At 39.4% G+C, this 25,646-nt stretch overlaps 1 protein-coding gene across 12 annotated transcripts in view; it reads left to right on the plus strand.

Annotated features, from left to right (window-relative positions):
- Positions 1-16,817, plus strand: part of ODAD2 (outer dynein arm docking complex subunit 2) — a 186,821-nt gene extending 170,004 nt beyond the window's left edge. For all 12 annotated transcript variants that reach the window (XM_070600845.1, XM_070600848.1, XM_070600844.1 and 9 more), the window contains one exon: positions 16,354-16,817. In XM_070600845.1, the coding sequence (XP_070456946.1) occupies positions 16,354-16,467 (114 nt within the window). In that variant the 3' untranslated portion in view covers positions 16,468-16,817. The remainder of the gene's footprint in view (positions 1-16,353) is intronic.
- Positions 16,818-25,646: the final 8,829 nt, after the last annotated feature.

A 25,646-nucleotide genomic window follows, 5' to 3' on the forward strand; every position in this document is an offset into this window, starting at 1 on the left:
CAAGAGGGCGCAGTGGAAGGAAGGGCAAGAGAGGCCTTGAGAATGAGGTTAAGTCAACTGGAGTTTAAGAAAAGCAATTATTGGGCCAAAAGAATCTTTCACTTAAGGTTATTTCCCAAGAAATTAGTCATTTATTTTCGTCTTTATGAGCTTAGTTCCAATTTAGTAGGAGCAGGGAAAGCTATTTCTTTGACACTGAAGAAGAAAAATTGTGGCTCTTCTCTCCAGGCTTGTGCTTTATTTTTTCCATATTAATCTGCTTTTGAAAGCTGAAAAGAAATCAAAATAAAATTGGGAAAGTGGTTTCACTAAAGGTTTTTTTTTTCCCTTTTCAAATCTTTGGCTTATTGTCCTATGGATATCTTTCCATTTTTACCCCCATGGGGGATGAATTCTATATCCAATAAAGTATTTTTAATATTAACATGTCTTTGGTTTTGAATTCCTTCTAACGGTGTGCCAATTTTGGGATATAAATGCAAACAATATAACATTAAGAATTTAGACTGATTCTAATATTGAGGAATATTGTGGAAATTATTATCCTTATTTAGATAATTCCTGGCTTGGCCTTATTCTTATATTAAACAATTTGAAATTTTTTCTTAGCTTGATAAGATTTAATTTTACAATTATACATCAGATTTTATAAATTCTTAGCATTTCCTAGAGCAAAGTTGTAAACCCAAACAAAATCTTTCCATGGAAAACTTCTTTACATAATTAAGGTAATTTTTTTCTAATAAATAGTACATATCTTTTATTGCTTTAAAATATTTCTATGTTGTTATCAATTGTAAACTTATGTCTGTATTAAGTAGGGATATTACTCACATGAATTTGCCTTCAATATTAAAAAGAAAAGTGAGGTTATAGGCAGAAAATACCTCAACTTCCTGTGCCACACCTACAAACTTATCTGTAGCTGCATTCAGGATAAACATCTTCTCTCTGGAATTTCTCTGCTGGCTATTCTTACCCACTGTACTCATGATCCCATTTTGTCTCCTCCAAAAGCTGGAAATTCTGACATTGGCTATTTCCTCTAACTTCTGCATATTCAATCTTAATCTCTCCTTGCCTACTTGCTCATTTTCTAACTCCCCAGTATTGAGCACATCCTCTGTAGAGTCCACCATATCAGAGGAGTAGCATTCTCTGAGGATCCTCTTTGCCCCAGCTGCCTCTGACTCTTCAGCCCACTACCATTGGCTCTTACCTTCAAAAATTCAGAGATTGTGCTATCAGTAATCTCTAGGATTTCCAAATGTCTAAATCCAAGGGACTCTTTTCAGTCCTCAAGTAACTTAATCTCTCCAAGGTATATTATAATATTGACCTCACCGGTTCCTTAAAATGTCACCCTTCCCGGGTTTCTGTGATTCCACAGTCTCTGGGTCCTCCTCCTACCTCTTTGATGACTCATCTCCTTTGTAGGCCTCTCTTCTTTTTGGCCAGTCCACTTGTTATAACTTTTTAAATAACATAAGTAATGTATGTTCACTGAAAAAAATTAGAAGCTAAAGATAAACAGAAGGGAAAAATATCAACTGGAGCCCCTGAGGAAGACCCCTGTGAACCCTTTTGGGCAACTAGAATTTTATGCCTACGGCATTGGGGAACCATTGAAATATTTTGAGCCAGGGGAATCAGTTTTTCCATTTGCCTTTGAGAAGTTACTTTGGTTTGAGAATGGAAGGGAACAAGGATGGAAGATGAGTTAGGCAGTGTTCAGAGAGAGATAATGTGGCTTCAACTGAGGTCATAGCACTGGGAATGGAGAGGAATGGATGGATTCAAGAGATATTTGGGAAGTAAAAACAATAAGACATCGTTACTTTTTGGATGTAAAGAATGAGGAATAAGGTGAGAGAGGACACCTAAATGTCTGGGTTGGGTGGCTGGATTTAAGGATGATAGAAGGAATCTGCTTCTAGAGGAAATGAGAGTTTGTTTGGGACATATTGGCTTTGAACACCTTGGAAGACAGTTGAACAAAAGTAGAGATGTGAGATATATACTTAATAAGTAAATGAAACCTTAAAGACTATTTGAGAGCCATGGTTCATGAAATAGTGAGAGTGAATGACATTTCTCTTGGAGGGTGTACAGAGAAAAGAAAAAAATGAGAGGGTTTAAGGACATACTATGATACCCTGAGTCATACCATGATGGGCAAAAAGAGGATTCCACAAAAGAAGCAATTAGAATATTAAAGAGAAAAAAATCCAAACAAATCAGGAAAGTACTATTTTAAAGACGTCAAGAGAAGAGATTATTTTAAGCACAAGCACATGACCAATGGGATAGATGTTACAGAAAAGTGAAGACAAGAACCAAAAGTATCCACCGGATTCATAGCAACGTGATTTCTGATAATCTTGGAAAAGAAGTGAGGAAATGGAGGCAGCGAGTGGAGACCACTCTTTGAAAAGTTTGCCTGAGAAGAAGAGTAGTGAGGATGATAGCTAGAAGGGGAAATAGGGAAGTTTGATTTGAGCAGTTTTTCCTTTTGTTCATTTTGTTTCTGTTCTCAGACAGCCCAGCCAACTTGAGCATGTTTCAGTGCTAAGTGGCAAGAGCAGGAAGAGAGGCGAGGCAGTGCAGATACTAGAAAGAGGGAGGATAATGGCAAAGTGAGCTTCCAGAGGAGGTGGAGAGGCAGGGGAATTCAGAGCTGGAGGGCAAGGAGATGAGTTTAGCCTGAAGGAGAGACAGACACCTCTTGAACATGATGGAGAGGAACATGAACATGGCAAAGAGGAAAGGATGGGCATGCCTGCCATGGAAATCTGTGAGTGTGAAGGCAGGGAGCTGGGCCATTTCCCTTTTTGTGATTTCTATTTTCCCCATCCAGTAGGAGGCAAAGGCACATGCTGAGGGTGAGGGGACTGAAGTGGTGGGTTAGGTAATTTGAGGAGAGTAGACAACATTTTAAATAGCTGCTGTGGAGAATGGAAGTTGACAACAGAGACACCTGGACAGAATTGAGAGCCAAATGAGATGAGTGATCATGAATGTGTATGCAATTGCACCAATTTGTGTGCATGACCAGAAATGTGCTTGAGATACAAGATTTCAATTTGTAATATTGGCACGGTAGGAGAATAGGGAAAAGAGAGCTAAACCTAATGACAGAAGGCAGTTGACATGGTGGACCATAGAGTGTAGGCCACAGCAAGGAGATTATTAAGATAGGTAAGTACCTCCTGTGTTCTTGATCCCATTCTGTCTCTTCCAGAACCTGGAATTTCTGATGGAGGGCAATTAGAGGCAGAGATGGATCAGTTGCTGGTATTAATAAGGTCCAGGCGTAACCACGAGAATGGTTAACTACTTAATGTGGCACAGAGACGAAGATCAATTGAGATGAGGAGGTCAAGGTCTGAGGCCAGAGGAGAGGTTACTGTTTGAGTCAAACTGTTTGTTTTATTTTGAGGTGAGATGTCATTTGAAGTCACAATTTTATCACATTACAAAAAAACATATATTCAGTAGCTCAGATGTTAGGTAGGGCTAACCATCATCATGTAGGAAATATTGTCTCAAATCCCCGCCTCCACTTTCCATGCCCTAGGCAAAGTCTATTTGGAGGGAATTCTATATTTTGTCCAGCTTCTGATAATTTCATTTGGGTTATGGGTTGTGTTGCTCTTGTAAGCATGTTGTTTCTATCTTACATGGAGCTGGCCTAGACTTACAACTCAACCTTTTTTCTTGTCTGTGCCACTAACTTCTACCTCCATGAAAACAACAACCAAACCAAAACAAGCAAAACAAGAACATTCTTATAAGGTCATTTTGTACAATAATAATAATAATAATAATAAAAGATTTGGAGTGATGGAAGGGAATATACATTGCAACAATGCCAACAACTTCCAAGTCAAGTATTACATACGGCAGTTCTTAAAAGGTCCCATGGCCATTTCTGAACTAGACTTTTATTCTCCTTGTGGATCACTTAGCTGTCTTTTCTCTTCTCTGATATTTCACCTTAAAAAGAAAAAAAGATTCTCCCAAATTCCCAATCCTAGTGATTATTTTCTTCAGGCTGTACCTTCAAAGTCAGCTCCAGATCTCTTTGCGTATCAAAAACTTGGCCTAATCATTAAATTCAGGCAAAAGATGCTAGTGGTTCAGGTCACAGCAATGGAGGCATGAGAAGAGGTCAGATTCTGGATACATTTTGAGGGTAGAGCCAACAGGTTTTGTCCATAGCTTGGATAAGTACTATGAGAGAAAAAAAGAAGTCAAGGATACTTCAAGGTTTTTGGCCCAAGCAACCGGAGAGATGAGTTGACATGAACAGAGATGGAGGCTGTGGGAAAGCAGGTTTTGACGAGAGGATCAGGAGTTCACCTTTGTGAAATTTGAGGAGCATTTTTATATCCAAGTTGAGACGTCAAGCAGGCAATCGAATGGTATGAGTTCAGATCAGAGCTGGAAACTTAAAATTTGGAGGAGTCACAATTAAGCCTACCTCATTCCACTTGTATACAAATATGTATATATCTGTATACAAGTTCCCTCCAAAAACTTTATTTTAAAATATTCTCTCACAAAACTAATCTGACAATAGGACAACCACATAGACTTTCAGTCTCTCCCCAGTAGGAGATAACCCAAGTTAAATGCAGGCACTGAAACCAGAGCTGATATAAAGATGGCATTTTTTCTGGAATCTGAGACCTCTCAGATGACCCTGTAGTAAAGCACAATGTCAACAAGCCCCATCTATGTGCTCAAGATTTCCAATCATCCAACAAGTAACTGACATCTGAAGGACATCTTGAACCTGGAAGATAGAGACTGAAACAAATAGGAACGAACATACAAACCCAGCAGGCCTTGGAAGAAACACTGTAGCAGAGAGAAGAAAAAAAATTAATATCCTCAGAGTGATATAAAAGGTATTGCATCCATGAAACCATAGAGGACTCTGTAAAAAAGAACATTCAGGGAGCACAAATTCAATAGACTAGTTGGAAAATAAATTTAAAGAAATCTCTCAGACAGTAGGGCAAAAAGATAAAGAGATGAAATAGGAAAGAAAAGATAAGAAAAAATTAGAGAACCAGTACAAAAGATCTAACTTCAGAATATTAGTTCCCAAAAGAGAGAACTGCAAAAATGGAGAGGAGGAAATGAAATGAAATAATTCAAGAAAATTTTCCAGAATTGCAGTGCATGAATTGCCAGATTGAAAGGGCCCATCAAGTGCCCTGCAGCAATGGATAAAAACAGACCTATGACAGGTACAGCACTGTAAAATTTAGAACATTAAGTAAAATTTTTAAAAAGATTCTATAATCTTCAAAAGAGAAAAAAGGAGAGAGAGAGAGAGATCACATCCAAACATGAAATTCTCAACACTGGAAGCAAGAATACAATGGAGCAATGCCTTCAAAACTCTTCCAACTCTTCAAAAATTACTTCCAATCTAGAATTCTATACCCAGGCAAACTGTTAATCAAGTATGAGAGAAGACATGTAAGTCTTAAGAAGTTTCCCTCCTTTGCACATTTTTCAGGAAGCTACTGGAGGATATGATTATGTCAATATCATTTAAACCTACAAATAGAATGTTGATGAGTCCAACTCAGATTCTAACTCCTACTTGGTCTTCTCTTGACCACTGTTGATGAAGTTCCTGACTGATTTGTTTCCTGGATCATTTTACCCCACAGAAATGTTCTTTGTCCTATTGCTTAGAACCACAGGAGAGCCATAGTGAAACCCAAAGCAGAAAATATAGAGCAGTCTGTTCCTCCCACTATATCCCTATAGGACCTGCAGTACCCAGTCCACATTACAACCTGCCAGAGACTGTAGCTGCTGCAACTCGTGTCTCTTCAGGCTCACTTATTTCTCCAGAAGGGACTCTTGGAACCTATCACAGAAGCAGAACTTGACAGGGACTCAGAGACACTGTTGTACTGACCTTTCCCTCAGGGCCTCTTGCCTTTCCTTATACAGAGGTGCCCACCCACATGACTCCCAGCCTCCACTGGGTAGCAGCAACCTGACTTCTTCATGAGAGGGTCAATCATGCCAGCCAGTACTGGACACATTTTGTCACTTGTCACTTATTACTAGCGTCAGGTTGGGTGTCCAGTGCCTGAAGTGTGTTTTCTACTGGAGTAACAATGGGTGACGACTACAGAGCAGTTCCTGTGAGTTAGGCCTTGTTCTGAGAACTTTACAAATATAACTTTGCCTCCTCTATAGAGGTATTGTAGATAATAATAAACACGTGGTTTTCACAGGTGGCTTCCTCTTGCACATTCCCCCTGGCCCTTATTTGTTGCATCTTTTCTTAGCTCATTGTTGCCTTCCTTCAAAGCAGTTGCAGGCGGGTGCAGATCTTTTTCTTACAGGTCTTGAAAACATCAAGCAGGGGAAGAAATTAATATTCACCATTAAAAAAATCATCCATTTATTTCACTACTTTATGGTCTTCTCCACATTCCTTTGCTTAGATTGAGTTTTCTAACTTCAACATCTTCCAACTCGATAGGAAAAAGTACAATACTTAACTAAAAAAGCATGTAAATTCTGATTAGTCTTAGGAACTTGAGTTCATAGGATGATCTTTTGCAAGAGGAAGGTAGAGTAGGTTTATTTAATTACTCTAATAACACAAGAGGTGTAAGTGAGTTCTGATCTTTTATAATATAAATTAATAAATAATATAGTTTAGCCTTACCTTTCTGTGAATATTTAAAATTCTGACCACTTCCCTATTCATCTGACTTCCCCTATTTCCCCTTGCAAATATATTCCAGATCTAATGCATTCATTCCATCTTCATTAATATCTACTTCATGCCTTTGTTTACCTGTGGGGGTCTGATGTCCTTCTGGACTAGAGACTGACTCAGGAGAAAGCTCTAATTTGGAATAAGAACTGATCCATTATAACGAACATCAGGTTGTGTTAGTGCTGCTACCTTGCCTTATATTTTTCTTCTCTTAACAGGGCACCACAAGCCTCCTGTTAACACACTGATTCTCAGTATAACTAGACTAAAATTGCTTATTTGGATCAATACAATTGGAACTCGAACAGAAAAAGTGAGCTAGCAACAAATTTGTTCTAATCTTTCTATTCAAGAACAACCAGCCCCCAGTTCAAGATAACACCAACGATATAGTGCTAATAACGAGTGTCTTTTATGAGCATGTAGCGCAAGGACTTACATTCAGTATCTCATTTAATCCTCACACTATTAAAAAGTCTAATTTTATTGTTAAGAAAACTGAGGCCCAAGGAGAAATAGATACCTCAGGTCATACCCCGTTAGAAGGAGCCAGGATTCAAATCCAAAGCATGAACTCTCAGCCACTACACTCCATAATCTATGGGAACATACTTTTTTTTTTACTTCCAGAGAATTATCTTTGTCACTTTGATCTATCCAATAACAGAATGCAATTCTAAACAACCCTGACCACATGTATCTCTCTATCCATCCTTATTCTTATCCAGGAAACCTCCATATGCACAGGTATTCTTTATATTTGATAGTAATAAAAATTGAAGAGCGACTTGAAGCCATTCCAGATGATAACATGAGCTTCTGCCCCGGGCGTGCAGAGACTCGCCGCTTCCTTTTCCTCTAATGTAGACAGCAAAGCAGGGTCCCAGTCTCCTGGTCCAACCAGTAATCAAGTCATTCTCCATTTCTAGCATTTCTGGCATTCTTTAGAAGAAGGTTATTAGAGCTCTCTTTATTATACATTCCATTTCTACCGCCCAATACTCTGGACCCAGCACTAATCTGTGTGTGTCTGCGTGTCTGTTAGGGCACAAAGCTCTCTAGTGGAAGTCTTATGAAAAAACAACATGGAAGAAAAACCAGAGGACAAATCTACTCAAGTGTGAGTGAATATCTGCACAGAAATGGCATTAGATGGAACAAGTAGAACTCCCTTTCATGCTTTGCGGACATGGCCCTGGGCAGGCACTCCTGTCAGTGGAAGGTGGACAGACACCCCTAAAAGAGAAGCCCCTTGGTTCACTTCACGGACCAAACAGAACCAGCAAGTGTAAAATGTGTTTTGAGGCCCATGGCTCTGGTGTGCTGTCATATGAAATGAATTACCAGGGCTCAAAGCCGGGACGTGAAAGAAACCGCTGTGGAGTCCGGGCTGCAACAGCAGCAGAGCCCGGCCAACCTGGACAGCCGGGAAGCCACGGTGCAGGGTAGACGCAGTTGTTCGTTAGTGCCACAACTACACCTCAACGCCTTGTAAACGGGAGAACAGCATAACGGTTCCCAGTTCAAATCAGCTCCAGAAACTCAAGATCTTCCTGGAAAACCCGCTAAGCTCGGTGTGCATGCAGGTATTTCAGAGCTCATCCGGCTCTAATTAAAACTCATATTTCCAGTCTGTGTTCACCCAAACAATGTTGAGTCAAACCACAAGAAAATCTGTTATCACTCAAGTTAGTACATATTTTTCCTACAACTGAAATATTATATAAAATCATGAACTGCTCGATATAAGAGTAAAAATTGAATGCAGACACCCATTCCCAAACTGCCTCTGCCTCACCTGCCAGCGGATGTGAGTCGCGGGTCACAGCTGCATACTGAGGGCATGCGCCTTCGCATCAAAGCCTTTGACGCTGAGGAAGTATTCGCGTTAGCACGCTCCACAAGCCGTGCTTTGTGCCCCTCCCCGTGTCCTCGTTCACGCCAACGTTGTAAAAAGTTATGTGTTTGAATGCTGGTTTAAAGTGCTCTATGCAATTAAGTGTTAAAGCAAGAGGGCTGGTTTTCCTTCAGTGTATATATGAAACGCCCAATAAATGTAAAGTCCTTGGGCACGCTTGGGGGAGGGGGAGGATTAAAAAGAGGAAAGTTTTCGAAAGGAACAAACACTTCAAAAAGGTAAACCTGAGGTGTTTTTCCCCCGTATAATATTAAAAATGTTTTTATAGTTGGAAAAAGTCTACGGATCAAAAAATGTATACCGAAAAGCTATATACTGAGTCCATAATCACTTGTACCCAATTTGCATCTCACTTTCCTAAGAAAAGTCCTCCTTTTAAGTAATGATTGCAGCATGTTACAAACCACCTTCACCTTGCTCGTGTGTTAGTCATTTGAAAGCACATGTGGCTCGCTCTTTCTCTTAGCTGCCCATCCAATGCAGGACTTTGCCGTAAGTTTCTGTGATGTGGATGTTTATATTCATTTTAAAGCATTCCTCTGAGTGCCCTAGTCTGCTTGTGAAGCTCTTAAGAAAAAAAAGAGCATATATTCCTGAGCTCCATTCAAAGCCAAGATACATACGTAGTATATGTTGTTCAGATAGTGGTTTGGGAAAGTAGCACATTGCTATTAAGCTTATTAAAGCAGCATGAGCCACCTAGCCTCTGGGAGCAATGATAACATTCATTGACAACAAAATAAAATTCAGGAAAAGCAATCAATTCAGATAGCAACATCACCAAAAGAGAGGCCTCGGACTGCTTCTCAAATATCAAGCCGTTCATACCCTGAGCACACAGAAAATTCTACACTTCCAACTGTGCCCCCTAGATTAAGAATGTTCCTGCTAAGGAAAATGGGCAGAGCAGGATAAATTAACTAGTAAAGAATAAATCACGGTGCCTGGAATGCAGTAAGCTTGGTAGCTAATAAAATCATTTCATGTAGTACGAACGTTAGGTAACCCATGGGCCTGTTGCCAATGAGAGATTCAAGGTACGTTTAAGGAAGCAATCTCGCTGGCCTCCATGTGTACCACTCTAAGCCAAACTTGTCTCCTTTTGTCTATTTTTTAACATTTCGCCCTTCCTTATACTTTAGGACTTCAAAATACTGGACTGCTGGGCTCCACTAGTCGAGTTTTTAGGCTAAACATTCACCATCCTGCATATGGGATATAAAATGAAAGCTCCTGGTTAATGCCAGAAACTTAGGCAAAATTAATTCCTAAAAGAGTGGTAGTCCTCTTAATGCATTCAGAACTAGGAATTAGTCAGGTCATAGAAAAAGTCGTTTACAGAGTAGAGTCATAAAAAGAGTCCTGCATTGATTAAACACTGTATTCTAACATAAATAGATGCTCCTGTCAGCAGCACTTATCTAGCTGACTCCTGGAATGGCCACCACCCTGCAGGTTCTCTGTGAAACACCGAGATGCCAGCCGCATGCCAAACGTTATGACTAGTACATTTCACACTCACAGTTCATTAGTTTATGTAATATGAAATTATGTAAGTGGCATCAAGAGTCTGGGAATAAGTACAAGTGACTCTTGGAAAGCTGGAGAGGGGACCACAGAACAACAACGAGGTCTGAGGGAGTATGGGCAAAATGCTGGTTCGGTTTGGGCAGGCATCAGGACAAGGGGCTCCCTCCCAAGGGAGCCATGCAAGGCGGCAGTGGCAACAGCTGATGCCAAGTGAAGCCTGGGTCATTGGTACCCATGGAGGTCAACCAGAGATGAGGTGAGGCCTGGAGGAAGTGCTGAGAGGGGCTAGACTGACCTTAGGGCCAAAATTCCTGCTTCCTCCTTCCTCCCAAACTAACTGGGGTGGGCTCCAGGGAACAAATGCCAGAACCAGACTTTAGAACTGGCGAAATCATCACCATGATAATGAACACCGTTTATGGGGCACTGACTTTGTACTGGGCACTGGATGTACGCGATTTAAAGGCATAACCTGTATGAAGCCAAGCTACCGCATGGTCCAGTCCTGACTTGGAAATGCAGTCAGAGACACAAAAGAGGGGCAACCAAATAGATACTGAAAGCAATTTGAATCCTAGCTTCACTCTCTCTTGAAAATAGAGAGCACATTCGTGCACTGTTAAACTGCTTTAAAATCCTCTTCTCTTTCTTACACTCAGTATCTCTCTCTCACCCTGAAGTTGCTCCTAAAATAACCCCTCTACTCCAAGCTCTCCAAACTCTTTCTTCAAAACAGGGTAGAGGCTCCTCCCCCCTCCTCCTTCCTCCTTTCCTTCCCCATCTGTTGTTTTCTTCTCTCCCACAAGGAATCCTCTGCCCTTTCCAGTGTAAATTCTCGCAGCCTGTGCTTCTCCAGTTTTCCCTCTCACACCCTACATAGCTACATACTTGGATCCAAACAAGGCTCAGGAAACAATCAGACAGAACGGGAAGAGGGAAGGAAGGGGAGATGAAGGACGTACAGACAGCAAAAGGCTGTGAATACAGGCGTTCAACCGTTGTTTAAAGGTCTGTATGATCTCATTCTTCTTCACAATAACCCTCAGAGGTAGACGATCCCATTTCACATATGAGAAGAGAGAGGTAAGAGGTTCAGTCACCTGCCCGGTAAATGGAAGAGTCAGGAGACAAATCCAAAGAGCTGTGACATTAAGGCTCGGGGTGACTTGACTGCTGTTTGACACTGGCTTTTCTACAAAGGAGCTGAACAGCACAGGGCAAGTGTCTAGTTCCCTACTCAGATAGTCAGGATTCATAGCTAAGATTCTATTTCCCCTCTTCCCAGATTTAAAAGTCATCAGCAAAAAACCTTGGAGGAGAGACCAGGGACCAGAGCAGAAGCAAGGCAGGCTGGCCCTGTGAGGGAGGGTTACAGTGATGGAGGTGGGCACATAAAATGTGTGCAAGTATGAAAAAAAGGAGGTGGATGAACTTCTGTATGAAATATATATTTAGAAGAAATAGTCTAAACTTCATATAGTTACATCTGCTTTAAAAGCTTTCATATAATAGTAAGGATTGATAAAAATACTCAAGTGCAGATCAAGAGTTCAAAGTTGCAAGCTGGGAAAGGGATTTGAGTGTGAGTGGCTAGACAGAGACCTCTGAGCTGTGTGCTACAGGAACCGAGGAGAGCTGATGCCTCTCTTCTTCTTCCTTCCTTTTATTTTCCCATTATTTCCTCTTCCTGCAGAGACAGAGAGGGAGAGTACGAATATAGGATAAGTTATGTGTGTGTATACAAAATTTCTTAACAATCTTATACTGACCTGCCTTCCCATGGCCATACCCTGGACCTTGTCAATACTTAACTTTAGCTGTGAAATCTTAAACTCCAAATATTCCATTCTCAGACTACAATGCCCTCTTTTTCAACTTCTTACTTCTTCCTACACTTCAATCTCGCCAAAACCGTTTTCCTATTTCACTGAAGTCCCTCCTCCTAATTCTCCTAGATTCTCAGTAGCCTTCTGTTCTTACTTCCCTTCCAGCCGAGCTTGGACCAAATGGCTGTTAAAATGATTTACAATCCTGTAATCTATTTCCTCTGTCCTAAACCTAGGTTATTGAATGATGCTGGAGAAAAACACTCTGCAATGCTGTTAAAAGATAAACTGAGGCACTGGTAAAATTTACAAGAGTTTGTTTGAATAAACATCGATTCACATTGGGCAGGGTCAAACTGAACATGGTTAGCAGGGCTCCACCAACAGGATGTAGGGGAAGGTTTTTATAGAGAAGACAAAAGCAGAGGCAAAGCATGGAAATTACTTGATTGGCTGTAGCTTAAGTGGTTGCCTTATTCGGGAAGGCCTAGCTGGCTGTTGGGGACTGGTTGTCCTTAGGTTTCATTTTCTCAGATTCGGTGCATTGACTCTGATTAAAGTTTTGGTTTGCTTACCAAGGCGTTGGAGCCACCGAACTTAATGGCTTCCTTGTTTAATTACATTAACAATGCAAAACTCACAAGGCATGAGCTCCCAAAAATGGCCCTGTTTCCCTAACTCAGAAGAGAATATTTCTTCTTCTTGAATCCCAGAAGACTGACTATGTCTCATTCTGTTTTGTTTCTCTAGAATTTTGCCCCTTGTCGGTGAATTTCACGATTTAGGAAACTACTCTGGAGGCAGTATGAGTGATTAACTACAGGAGGGCAAGAGAGGGTACAAAGACAGTGAGAAGCTGTTTAGGATTTACAGGGGTGGTGAGTAACAGTGGCCATAGAAAGAAGTGAATGGCTTTGAAATAAGTGTCGGGAATTGAATCACAAGAATATGATAGTTAGCTGGATAGAGTGCAGGGGAGATGAGGATGTGAGTGAGTGTGAGGCAGGGAGATTTCTGGCTTGAGCCACTAAGTGATGATATCTATTATTGATATTGGAGAATAATTTGGAATATATTAAGTTTGAGATAGCTGTGAGACTTCCAAGTGGAGATGTCTAAGAAGCATTGGATATGAAGTGTCATTAAAAAGAAGGTTCTGAGGTGGAGATATAAATTTAGAAGATGGTTCCATATGAATGATGTTTGAAGTCAGGTACTGAAAGAAACCATCTAGGGGAGAGAACAGAAAAGGAATTTGTTCTAAGGAACTCTAACCATTTATGGTTGGGAGGAAGAGAAAGAGCCGTCAATGAAGAGAGAGAGATGAGGATAAATGGATTTAAAGAAAACCAGGAGGGTGTGATATAAGAAGCCAATAGCAGAGACAATTACAAACGGGAGAAAGTGGTCGATTATATCAACTGCCATTAAGGGGTCAAATAAGATGAGGACTCGTGTGTCAATTGCTCTTTGCAACATGGAAGTTATTGATGATCTTCAAGAGTGGTGTTTCAGTGGAGAGCTAAAGGCAGAAGCCAACCTGGTGTGAGTCGAGTGGAATTTAAGACTGGAGACAGTGAGTCCAGACAACTCTTTAAAGAAATTTGTTTATGAAGAGGAAAAAATGAGTCAAAATGGTGGGTTTGGGGGAGGGAGGTGGTTGTTATTGTTGTTGTTTAAGAAATGGAGATGTGTGTTTAAGTGATAATGGGAAGGAATCAGTAGAAGGGAGAGGTTCCACATAAACTAAGAAGAGAGGGAGCATGTGGTGGTAAAATGTCCTAAGGAGGAGTCTGGATGAAGAATACAAGTGGAGTGGGGGACCTTGAATAGAAGGATACAAGGAGAGATGCATCCTTTATCACTGGAAGAGAAGGAGAAAAAGGTGTGCTAAGTGCACGTAGGTTTGCAGATTTGGTTGAAGTAGTTCCTATCTAATGACTTCCATCAAGTTTATGAAGGAGCCCTTATAGGTTATCTGCTGAGAATAGGGGCTGTAAAGAAGAGTTGGAGATTGGAGAAGAATGAAGAAGATTTGAAATAGGCATTGGAAAGAGTGAGAAAGTGACCTAATGAGAGAGAGGCATGTTTAGATTGCTGGGAGAATCCAGTTGAGGTTGGATTTATAGTGGATTCATTTGCCTTGTTGTATACATATTGCCTCCAGCAGGGCTTTGTTAAGGTGGGGGCATGTTACAGAGTTGGTTATGGTTTTAGTGGATGGATGTCATAAGGAGGTTTAAAAAACTGGTAAGAGAGCCAGCCCTGATGGCCTAAGTTTGGTGCTCTTACTGCCTTGGCAGCCAGGGTTCATTTCCCGGTTGTGGAACCATACCACCCATTTGTCAGTTGCCAAGCTGTGGTGGTGGCTCACATAGAAGAACTAGAAGGACTTACAACTAGGATATACAAATGCACTGGGGCTTTAAGGAGAAAGAAAAAAAGGAGGAAGATTGGCAACAGATGTTAGCTCAGGGTGAATCGTTCAAAAAAACTGGTAAGAGAATGGTTGAAAAGATGTACTATGGAATATAAACTCATTGTGGAGGAAGTGAAGACAGGACATGGTTAAAGAAAAAGTATATAGGCCAATGGACTAGAGGTTGTGATGAGAACAAACAAGTAAGTTCGATGGCCAAATCAGAGGAGAAGAAATTGTGGTCAGAGAGTTTGGAGGCAGGACTATTGAGAGTGAGGGAATATAAGGACCTGGAAGTGGGAGGCTAAAGTGGAAGATCATTAGAATGAGGAGGTCGGGGACCCGAGGGGCTAGACATCCTCCAATACCCCAAGCTGATCAAGGTTTTCTCATACACAACCTTCTAAATGTTTTATATTTGTCCTTTCTTATTTAAATCATTAATCCACCTGGAATTGATGTTTATGTATGATGTGAGATTACTATTTTTATTTTCTTCTACTTGGATAACCAACTGTCCTTGGGTCATTTGTTGAATAGTTTAGTCCCTAAATATCCCTTGAATTCATTCCTTCTGTGCCATCCCTGGTTCCTGCTTCATTCAGTCCTTGTCACTTCTATCCTGAAGTATCGTGGTATCCATCAGTCTCTTCTCCTACAGCCAATATTCTATAAGTTGCCATAAAAGTTATCTTTCTAAAATACAAATATGACCCTGTCACTCTGCTGATTAAAGTGCTGAAATAACTTCTTTTTTATTACCTACAGAATAAAAGCCAAACTCCTAAGGCTGCCATATTCAGATGTTTCACAGTATTTCTCTTTACACCCTTTCTTTGCTCATCAAGTCATCCTCATTTTCTGACATTATCAACATTTGTACTGGATAGAAAATATACAATTCAAATTAAATTTTTAAAACTTTTATCAGAACTACTAATTAGAATCATAATTGATAGATTTTAAAAGTTCTAATTCATTTATTTGACATTTATTTGGCATCTGTTATGTATTAGGGCACCATATGATATAACAAGTTTCAGAGTTTACGATATAAAGAAGGACAGAAAGAATTAATCCAAATATCTCTTCAGAAGGGGAAAATATAAGTGTACCAACTCACATTTGATTAAACTGCTATGAGAGTTATGATGAGGGGGAAATCATCATTTCCATTTGATGGAAATCAGTGGGGGCTTTGTGGAAAAGTTAGCTGTAGCTGGGTGGTGAAAGATGGATAAAATTTAGAAAGTCAGAGAAGGGGAATGGAGGGCATTTTAGGCAGAGAAATGGCATCAATCGAGGCAAGGAAAGTGGGGAAGTGTGAGCTTGTAGTATGGAGGGAGCAGGAGAAAGATGAATGGCAAGAAAGGTAAACTGAGGCCAGAACACAAAAATCCTGTAGGGACAGCTCAATACACTGGGCTCTAGTTAGTGAGCATGGGGAGTCAATGAAAGTCTCTGTTAAGGACCTGGTACAGTTAGGTTGTGACATGATCAGGTGGATTGGAATGCAGAGGGATTACAGCCAAGAGGGTGTACTAACAGTCTAGGGCTGATATGCTGCTGGCTTGTCCTGGGAGGGGGAAAAGCCAGAAAGGATGCCAGAGAAATTTCAAAGCAGGATCCACAGCAGTTAGATGATTAAAGAAAGGAGAGAGGAACAGGTCTAGCTCAGCTCCAGAAAATTGAAAGGTAAGAATTCCATGAGAAATTCCTGCATCTGATTAAGAACCATTTATATTTGTATTTTCCCAAATGCAATTTCTTGTACTTTTACTGGTGACTTTTAAAAATATTTAATATTTAAAATTGTTTTCATAGCCTAACTTTACGTCTTTAGACTAACGGTTTTATTCTTGTTTCCCTTCTCCTCCTCCTCCTTTATGTGTCACAGCTTCTACTGGATATGGTTGGGTCCCCTGATCAAGAGCTCCAGGAAGCCGCAGCTGGTTGTATATCCAACATCCGCAGGCTGGCTCTTGCTACAGAAAAGGCAAGATACACTTGAAATTGGAAAAGACATTACAAGCTACCAAATTTTACATGACACGGAACGTCACTCCCGTGGCCAGGAATCCTAAATTGGGTGAAATTTATTAGCCAATCCTTGACAAACAGACAAATGTCTGAATGAAAACACATGAATTAAAAATGCAAAGGATGCTGTTCATCCAAAAGCTGCATGGATATTTTAATTCTATTTAATGTTTTAGGGATATGCCATATAATGAAATGGAAAGCCAATAAATCGGTGATAATTTTCCAGGAATTTGAGAATATATGTATACGGTATATGTATATTTCAGTGATGCTTTTGTATTTGTGATGATTTTAATAAAAGATATGGCCTTCCCGGTGTGCAGTTTGATAGTCGTTCATGAACATCTTCTGTTAAACCCATCTAACTGTCCTGTCATTGTGGCTTTGTCTGTTTGATCACTTGCAACCCACAGGAGAGTTCCGAGGAGATGTGCTGATTTCACAAACGGTTATTAAATAGAATTTAGAGTTCAGCAGCTGGACTTGAGAGAGCATCCCGAGGTCATTCCAGATTTCTCCTAAATACTATCAAACATCTGAGAAGATAATGTATAACTGTCACTGGGCCAGATAATGCAGATCACAAAAACATAAGCAATGGGTGAGATTTTTGCTTTTGGACTTACAAAGCATAAACAATGACATGTTTTATTTCCCTCACGGGATCCACCAACACTTTTATGGAAAGAATTAATTTATGCTGATGTAAGGATAACATTACTTCACATAAAATTGCTTTGAATTTCTGAACTTGTTTTCAGCACACAAGGTACTTTTTAAAAAGAGGCTACAAAGGATTAACAGCATTTTATCAGGTTATAGAAACATTAGAAGCCACTTAAAATAATCATATACGTAACCTCGGTGTGCTGAAATGTTTAGGAACTAACTGTCCCAACCATCTTATACCAGCCAGGAAAATAGCTTTGTATATGCATCAGCTCCTTAAACCGGCAGTCTCAGTTAATGCTTTAAAGAGCAGGCAAGGAGATTTTATTGAAAAATATTAAGTACTGTGTATGTTTGTCATAATTTGGAGAAGATCGTAAACTTAATTGAATTAAATGTAAATAATCTGTGTGAAATGAAAAGGCTGCACAGGATGAAAATTATACCAGTGATGGATTCTCCAGTAAAAAGATAAGGCATTTCTGAGAATTTTAAGGTTTGGTAAAACACCACTTCATCTTCACTGCTTTTCGAAGGAGGTTATAAAAGAGGATAATAGGAACAAGGAAATGATATTAATGCTAACTAAGAACTGAATTTAACGATTAGTGTAAATCCTTTAACTTTCAACAGTAGATTTTTCTAATGTTAGTCACGGTTTAGCTGTTTCACTAACATTAAAAATACATCTAGAAACCATGGATTATGATGGCTATAAAAAAGTGAATAAATAGATTATTGTTATATTTTTATTAAAGGAAATGTTCACCATTGTCTTAAGATTTTTAAATATTCTTGGAATAGGTGGGTCCTAGGAGTGAAGGGAAGCAATAGGCAAAACCAGCAGCACAGAAGAACTGGCCAAACGGTGGGGAACGAGCAGCATTGCTCTTTACAATATGCTTGACAGAGAAGCTCGGGGCTTCCGTTTGTATGATTAATAAATCCCTTAAATAAAAACAGTGCCGCTTTATTAAAGATTGGCATCTGAGCTAACATCTGTTGCCAATCTTTTTTTCTTCTTCTTCTCCTCTCCAAAGCCCCCCAGTACATAGTTGTGAATCCTAGTTGCAAGTCCTTCTGGTTGTGGGACGCCATCTCAGCATGTCCGTGCCCAGGATCCGAACGGGCGAAACCCTGGGCCCCCGAACCGGAGCGCGCGAACTTAACCACTGGGCCACAGGACGGCCCCAAGAGCGCCATTTTAAAAGAAACTAAGCACTTGGAAACAGATAAAGGAAATTAACATGAAAATCATCTCGTGTATTTCTAAAAATTTTTTTTTAACTCAAACACCAGAAATACTAGTACCCTTAGAGTAAACAAAAAAGCTGAATTTAAACGTCAGTTTTGGCTTTTCGTCGTGAAAGGGCACAACAGAAAACCCCGATCTTACCAAAAAAATGTCAACAGGCAGTGAAAGCACCCATAGCTGTCTGAGAACAAATGGGTAGAAGATTGCACCATTTCTTTGTTACCACATGCCATGAGAACGCTCCCTTTTTTTTTAATTCATTTTTGTGTAAGATTTTTTCTGTGTTAAAATTTTTTTCTGCTATTTGAAGCTGGCAACATTAATTCTTTATAAGTTTTCAGCGACTAGGTTATTTTTTAGGTTTTATTTTTCCCCAGGACATCTTGGGGATCCAGGATGCTCTTGGCGATAGCTGGTGTTTCCATTTGAAAGGAGTTTAAGGTGGAAAGAGTTTAAACAGATATTCCTTGATCGTCCGCTCTACTTTGCAAGGTTTCCCCTTAGAAATGTTCTCCTGTTTGTAGGTCCTCGGGGTTCTTTTGCAAGTCATCTCAGGATGACTTGCACTAGAAATAACTTGTTTCTTTTTAAAAACTTTTCTAGGTTCTGAAAGTGAATGGAAGGTTAGATTTCTTAGGGGACAGCATTGTGAATCCTGTTATTTTGATAGATTTTGGGGTTAACCTTATGCATCTCTAAGGCATTTGCATGGATTTGAGAGATGATCCAAAATATTCAGAAACTTTATTTCCATTTAGGAAAATGAGAATCTCAGTTGTCGATAGACAACCAAGAGGCCTGAGTAAATCCTTTCTTTGTCTTTTACCTAATGGGATTAGGTTAAAAAGATAATGAAAATTTCACAGTCCAAATAATTGAAGATGTTTAATCTCATTCCATGGAAGACTGGGGAATGAATAGCTATGTCCATTCCCATAATTCAGTGAAAACAGTAAGGAAACCCGCTTATTTAAGAACTTCACTGCATTAAATGCCAAAAAACCCCAATGTTCCTCATGTACTTAAGGGTAGAAAGTGGAATTCTCTTACTTAAGGGTAGAAAGTGGAATTCTCTTCCTCAATGAGAATAGAGTAGAAAGGGAACCACATTTTGTATAATGCTACTAAATTCAGGCACTGTATTAGGTAATTCTTACTCATGATCTTATTTAAAATAGAGGCAGATTGTGGCTGGCACTGTGGCCGAGTGGTTAAGTTTGCGTGCTCTGCTGCAGGCAGCCCAGTGTTTTGTCAGTTCGAATCCTGGGCACGGACAAGGCACTGCTCCTCGAGCCACGCTGAGGCGGCATCCCACATGCCACAACTAGAAGGACCCACAACTAAGAATATACAACTATGTACCGGGGGGCTTTGGGGAGAAAAAGGAAAAAAATAAAATCTTTAAGAAAAAAAATACAGGCGAATTGGTAAAATAAATAATCTCATATCATACTAGGTTTTATCTAAATGGGCACAATCATTCTGTAGGGGCAATTTGGCAATGCACACCAAAAACTTTATAATTTTGTGTGCCTTTTGGATTATGCCCAAGGGTTTATCTACAAGGGTGTTAGCCACATCATTGTTTATAACGGTAAAAATCTTAGAGGAAAAAATTTTGGTTAATTCAATTATGGTTCAACCACAGAGTGAAAGCATGTTGTAGAATAATAGTTAATGACATAGAAAGCTTTTCATAAGATATTGTTAAATTGGAAAGCAGGGTCTGAAGCAGTATATACAGTGTGAGCACATTAAAAAACATTATATATATGTAGCTCGTCACAGTAAAAGACCTGACTTAAACACACTAAACTGTGATTAAACAATGATTATTTCGAATTTTTGTTGTCTCTTTTGCTCCTCTGTGTTTTCTAATCTATTTCACAATAACGTGAATTACTTTTTTAAAAAATTAAAAGTCTCATCCAAGTACTAACCAGGCCCGACCCTACTTAGCTTCCGAGATCAGACGAGATCGGGCGCATTCAGGGTGGTATGGCCGTATAATTAGTTTTCAGGTGGTGAACATGATATAATATACACAGAATTCGATATATATTTTGATGTACATCTGAAAATAAATAATTAATTAAAAAATAAACATAAAACCTAAAAAAAATGATAATAAAATCTCTCCCAATGAAGTTTACTTTTTTATTATTTGGAAACTTCTAAGAAGACATTCTTCCTAATACTAACTTTAAAAGAAAGATCTTCAGTTTACGAGTGGGATACACAACACTTACATAAAATAAACAAGTTTATTTTGACAAAAAAAGAATTTTAACTTCAATATCTAAAACAGTGTAAAATATTTTTAGTCTATAAAATGCACATTTATAATAGCTTTCAACTACAACTAATAATAGTGCTGTATACTTGAAACAGACTGAAGTGGCCCATATGTAAATTCTGAACGTTTCCTTAGTTGATTTTTTTTTTTAAGATTTTATTTTTTTTTCTCCCCAAAGCCCCCCAGTACATAGTTGTGTATTCTTCATTGTGGGTCCTTCTAGTTGTGGCATGTGGGACGCTGCCTCAGCGTGGTTTGATGAGCAGTGCCATGTCCACGCCCAGGATTCGAACCAACGAAACACTGGGCCGCCTGCAGCGGAGCACGCAAACTTAACCACTTGGCCACGGGGCCAGCCCCTCCTTAGTTGATTTTTGACAGTTAAGCAGCTAAATTCTATTCCAAGAGCAGAGAAAGCAGACAAATGAAATAACTCAAAAGAACATTGATAGATTGCTTCATATACTGTTGTTTTGAAAAGAAAGGAATGATTTTGATCCATTTGTTGTTTATTCTGTTATAGATGCCTAAGATGAACAATATTGGGACTTACTATTGTCTCTTTATATGTTTTGCCTGAATTAATCTAATAGAAATACATTTCCAACCAAAATGTGCCAACCAATAAGTAAATATAGTACAGTTTCGTAGTCTTGTGTTCTCCTTTAAAGAGTCATGTTTTTCTCCTTTGTGCTTTTGTGCTATTCCTTTATGCTCTAATTGTCACGTTAATTTCCCTTCATTCTAGCAATTGTTTTCCCCTTTTTTCCCTCTGCTTTAATTTCTGTCTCCAGCTTCTGCTCCCATTTTCTCTGACAAATGGTTATTACATTTTCTGGCTCTTAAAATGTTTTATGCTTTAATTCTATAAATGCAAGAAGTAAAGTTAATATTTCAATATGTTTCTGATGCGCAACTGTCATGGCTGACTTGAAATCGTGTAACAGATGGAGTCCTTATACTCCCAATCCATTATTTTCAAATTTCCAAGTAAAAGTAATTTATTCTTTATTTGCATCTGTCAAGACCAGAGGGAGCTTTTCTTTTGCCAGTTCATGCCACCCTGATTTATTAGTTGATAAAAGACATCCTTTGCAAATTACATAATTGGCCCATGATGTTCAGAGTTAAGATTTGTCATTACAGTTTAGATTTATTTCTTAATTTATTTTCGTGATTGAAAGGTATATTAGTGTATATCAGTATGGTTCATATAGGCTTGAAGAATCCGTAACTGGTTGGCATGGCCATAAAAGAAGACTATATAGGAAAAAGAGTGTGCAGACAAAAGAGTGTAGATAGTTAAATGCAAATACTTTTTCACTACTGGAAAGAAAATTGACCCTTGGCAGTGGATTACATCAGCAGTTACCAACCTAAATGTTCACAAGTGTCAGGCAAGTAATGTAAATGAGTGAAAAGAGCTAGATTTTAAAAAAAATAATACTGATATAATTGCCAATTGACCTTTAGCTTCTGTGTCTGGGAGACAAAAGGGAGTGGTGGAGACTGTGGAGAACTGGAGAGTGCAGACAAATTACTACTCATCTCTAGCCAACTGTTGCCAGATCTTATTTTTTGAGAAAATTCAGATTTTTATAGGCAATCTCCCAAATTGTAAATACTGGTAACTATTAGTTGCTAGGGCTGCCAGAACAATACCACAGACTGGGGGGCTGAAACAACAGACATTTATTTTCTCACAGTTCTAGAGGCTGGAAGTCCAGGATCAAAGTGCGGGCAGGTTGGTTTCTGGTGAGGCCCCTCTTTCTGGCTTGCAGACAGACACCTTCTTGCTGTGTCCTCACGTGGCCTTCCCTCTGTGCACATGCAGAGAGATTAATCTCCAGTGTCTCTTCCTCTTCTTATAAGGACACTGTTCCTATGGGATTAGGGCCCCACCCTTTTGACCTCATTTAACCTTAATTACCTGCTTAAAAGGCCTGTCCCCAAATACTGTCACACTAGGGGTTAGGGCTTCCACATAGGAATTTAGGAGGGGGACACAAACTGTGACAGTAACCGGGCAGAAAAATCAAAACAATTCTGTGAGCCAGATATGGCCTTCAGTTCATCCATCCGCAATGTCATGATTTTTGTCTATTAGAATGAGAGTTTATTTGATTAAGTCCTGACATTAGCATCCCTAAAGATGCCTGAGGCTCATCAATAGAAAACCAAAGAAAATAGTTTATGAAAAAGGACACATGTCAAAACTCTCTTGATCCACATAGATTCGTATTAGGGTGTCAACACTAGAAAATGCAGTGTTGAATAGGTTGACGTCCTCAAATTCAGGCAGAAGCTTGGAAAAATTAGTCTGAAGATGTGGCTAATTATAACAGTAAGTTTATGGTCATAGAATAGCAGAGCTGGAGACATCTTTAGGGCCAACCTCCTGCCCTCAACTGGGCAAGTATCAACACTCAGAACAGAGGACTATTTTCTTCCAAAGTTTCTCTAGGTGTTTGCTTCCCATTCTCCCTCAGATAGACTGACTAATAAGTTTATGAAGGTAAAAGAGCCTTGAAAATTACTTTGAGGAATCTGAGCTTAATCCTACAGGCCAGTGTTCCTCAGACCTTGTGCATGAAGACCCATCTGGGGTAGCTGTTAAAATGCCGAGTCTGGGCCCTACCCGCAACCTACTGATTCAGAATCTCTGGAAAACCCAGAATCTGCAAATTCTCCAGACTGTAGTCACTTCATTTTAAACATGGAAAAAACATTCTACACGAGGATTTCCTAAAAGTTAATCTGATCAGAGTACGCTGACTGAATAGATTATAGGAGAGGAAATGAGATCAATAAAGATTTTGTGATGCAGGGCGTAGTATAAAGTTGTAGGCAATCTCCCAAATCAACATAGAAAGGAACAAGGATGAGAAAAAAGGTTAAGGAAAAATTGGCAGAACTGACAAAGTCTTAAAAGTAACCAACAACGTTGGTCTCTTATACCTTAGAGAATGAGTCCGTGAGCCTGAAATGAACTCTTCCTCTGTGCTGTGATACCGTGAAGCAACCTGGTACACCTCGAGAGCAGTGCTGTCCAATGGAAATATAAAATAAGGGACTGTGTAATTTAAAATTGTCTAGAAGCTGTATAAAAAAAGTAAAAAGAAAACAGGTGAAATTAATTTTAATACGTTTAACCCAATGCATCCAAAATAGTTTCAAACATTTAATCAATATAAAAATTATTGATGAGATATGTTTTATTTTCTTTTTCACTAAATCTTTGAAGTTGTGTATTTTACACTTATGTCACAGTTCACTTTGGACTAGCCACATTTCAAGTACTCACTAGTCACATGTGGCCAGTGGGTACCATCTTGGACAAGTTTTAGTCTATCCACTCGGTTAGGTTAAGGGATTTCTTTTACCAGTACTGTCGCTTCAATTTATGTGGGTTTTCTTTCTTTCTTTGGGTTATGGCAGACCATCAGCCATTTTGTCTTAGTGCTTTTTTCCCTCCTGACAGATCTCTCCAAGTCATGCTCTTTCTATTGACGTGATGGCTTTTAAAATTAAAATTTATATAAATGTAATGCAATTCATCTAGAAGAACATAGTCAACATTATATTTTGGGTACAGTTATTATTTTATAATTTTTTTATTGTGGTAAAATATACATAACATAAAATTTACTATTTCAACCATTTTTAAGTGTACAGTTCAGTGGCATTATGTACATTCACACTGTTGTGTGACCATCACCACTTTCCATCTCCAGAACGTTTTCATCTTCTCAAACTGAAACTCTGTATCCATTAAACTCCTTCCCTTCCTCCCGCCCCGGTAACCAGTGTTCTATTTTCTGTCTCTATGAATTTGACCACTCTAGGAACCTCATATAAGTGGAATCATACAATATTTGTCCTTTCGTGTCTGGTTTGTTTCACTCAGTAGAGTGTCTTCAAGGTTCATCCATGTTGTAGCATGTGTCAGAATTTCCTTCCATTTTATGACTGAATAATATTCTATTGTATAAATATACACCACATTTTGTTTATCCATTCATCTTTGATTGGCACTTGGGTTGTTTCCATCTTTTGGCTATTTTAAGTAATGCTGCTGTGAACATACGTGTAAAATATCTGTTCGAATCCCTGCTTTCAATTCTTTTGGGTATATACCCAGGAGGAGAATTACTGGGTTGGGTATGGTTATTTTTAAAACTAAACTGTTCAAATCTATAATAAGAAAAGGTGGTTTGGGGCATCCTTACCAGCAGGATCAGTGGACTTGAGACACACTCACACTGGGTCTCTCTAGAAGGGACTCTGTTAGGCATTCCAACAGTTTCACAGTCTCTGACTCACAGACAAAGAATCCCCTCAAGTTACTTCAGTCGGTTCAGTATATTTTTAATTCTGAATGAGCCAAGTTCTCCCAATGTGTGATTCAGTGAGTGCAAATTAGGCATTTAAGAAGGTATAGTCATACTTTTGGAAAAATACTAAGGTCTTACAACTGCGCCACTAATAGTAACAAAATGGCCTAAAAAATGAACGTAACCCTCATAAGTTCCACTGGGTGATATTTAGGTTGTACTAAAGAGCAAATGTGAGTTTTCTGCAACTCTCCTGTACAATTCAGCACGTTCAGAGACAAAAAGAGGCTGAAGGCCTCTGAAACGTTTGTGCTGGAGCTGTGAGAACTGTTTCTTTGGTGGGAGCCGCCATGAGAATTTGCTCAATTTGCACTGTGGACATATCCCAAACTTACACACAGACAGGCCCATAACGATGGTGAACGGCTCCCTGACTGCTGGCAAATGGTGCTATCTGCTTCTGCACCTTCTTCCCTCCCGCTTCATCCTGGTCCACCGCAGAGAAATGGCGGCCCCAACCAAACCTCGTCTTGCTTCAATGTTGTGCACACGTGGGGAGGATTTCACGGTTAGACCTAGGGTTTGCTTTGAAG

The sequence above is a fragment of the Equus przewalskii genome, chromosome 30, assembly GCF_037783145.1.
Source record: "Equus przewalskii isolate Varuska chromosome 30, EquPr2, whole genome shotgun sequence".
NCBI lineage: Eukaryota > Metazoa > Chordata > Mammalia > Perissodactyla > Equidae > Equus > Equus przewalskii.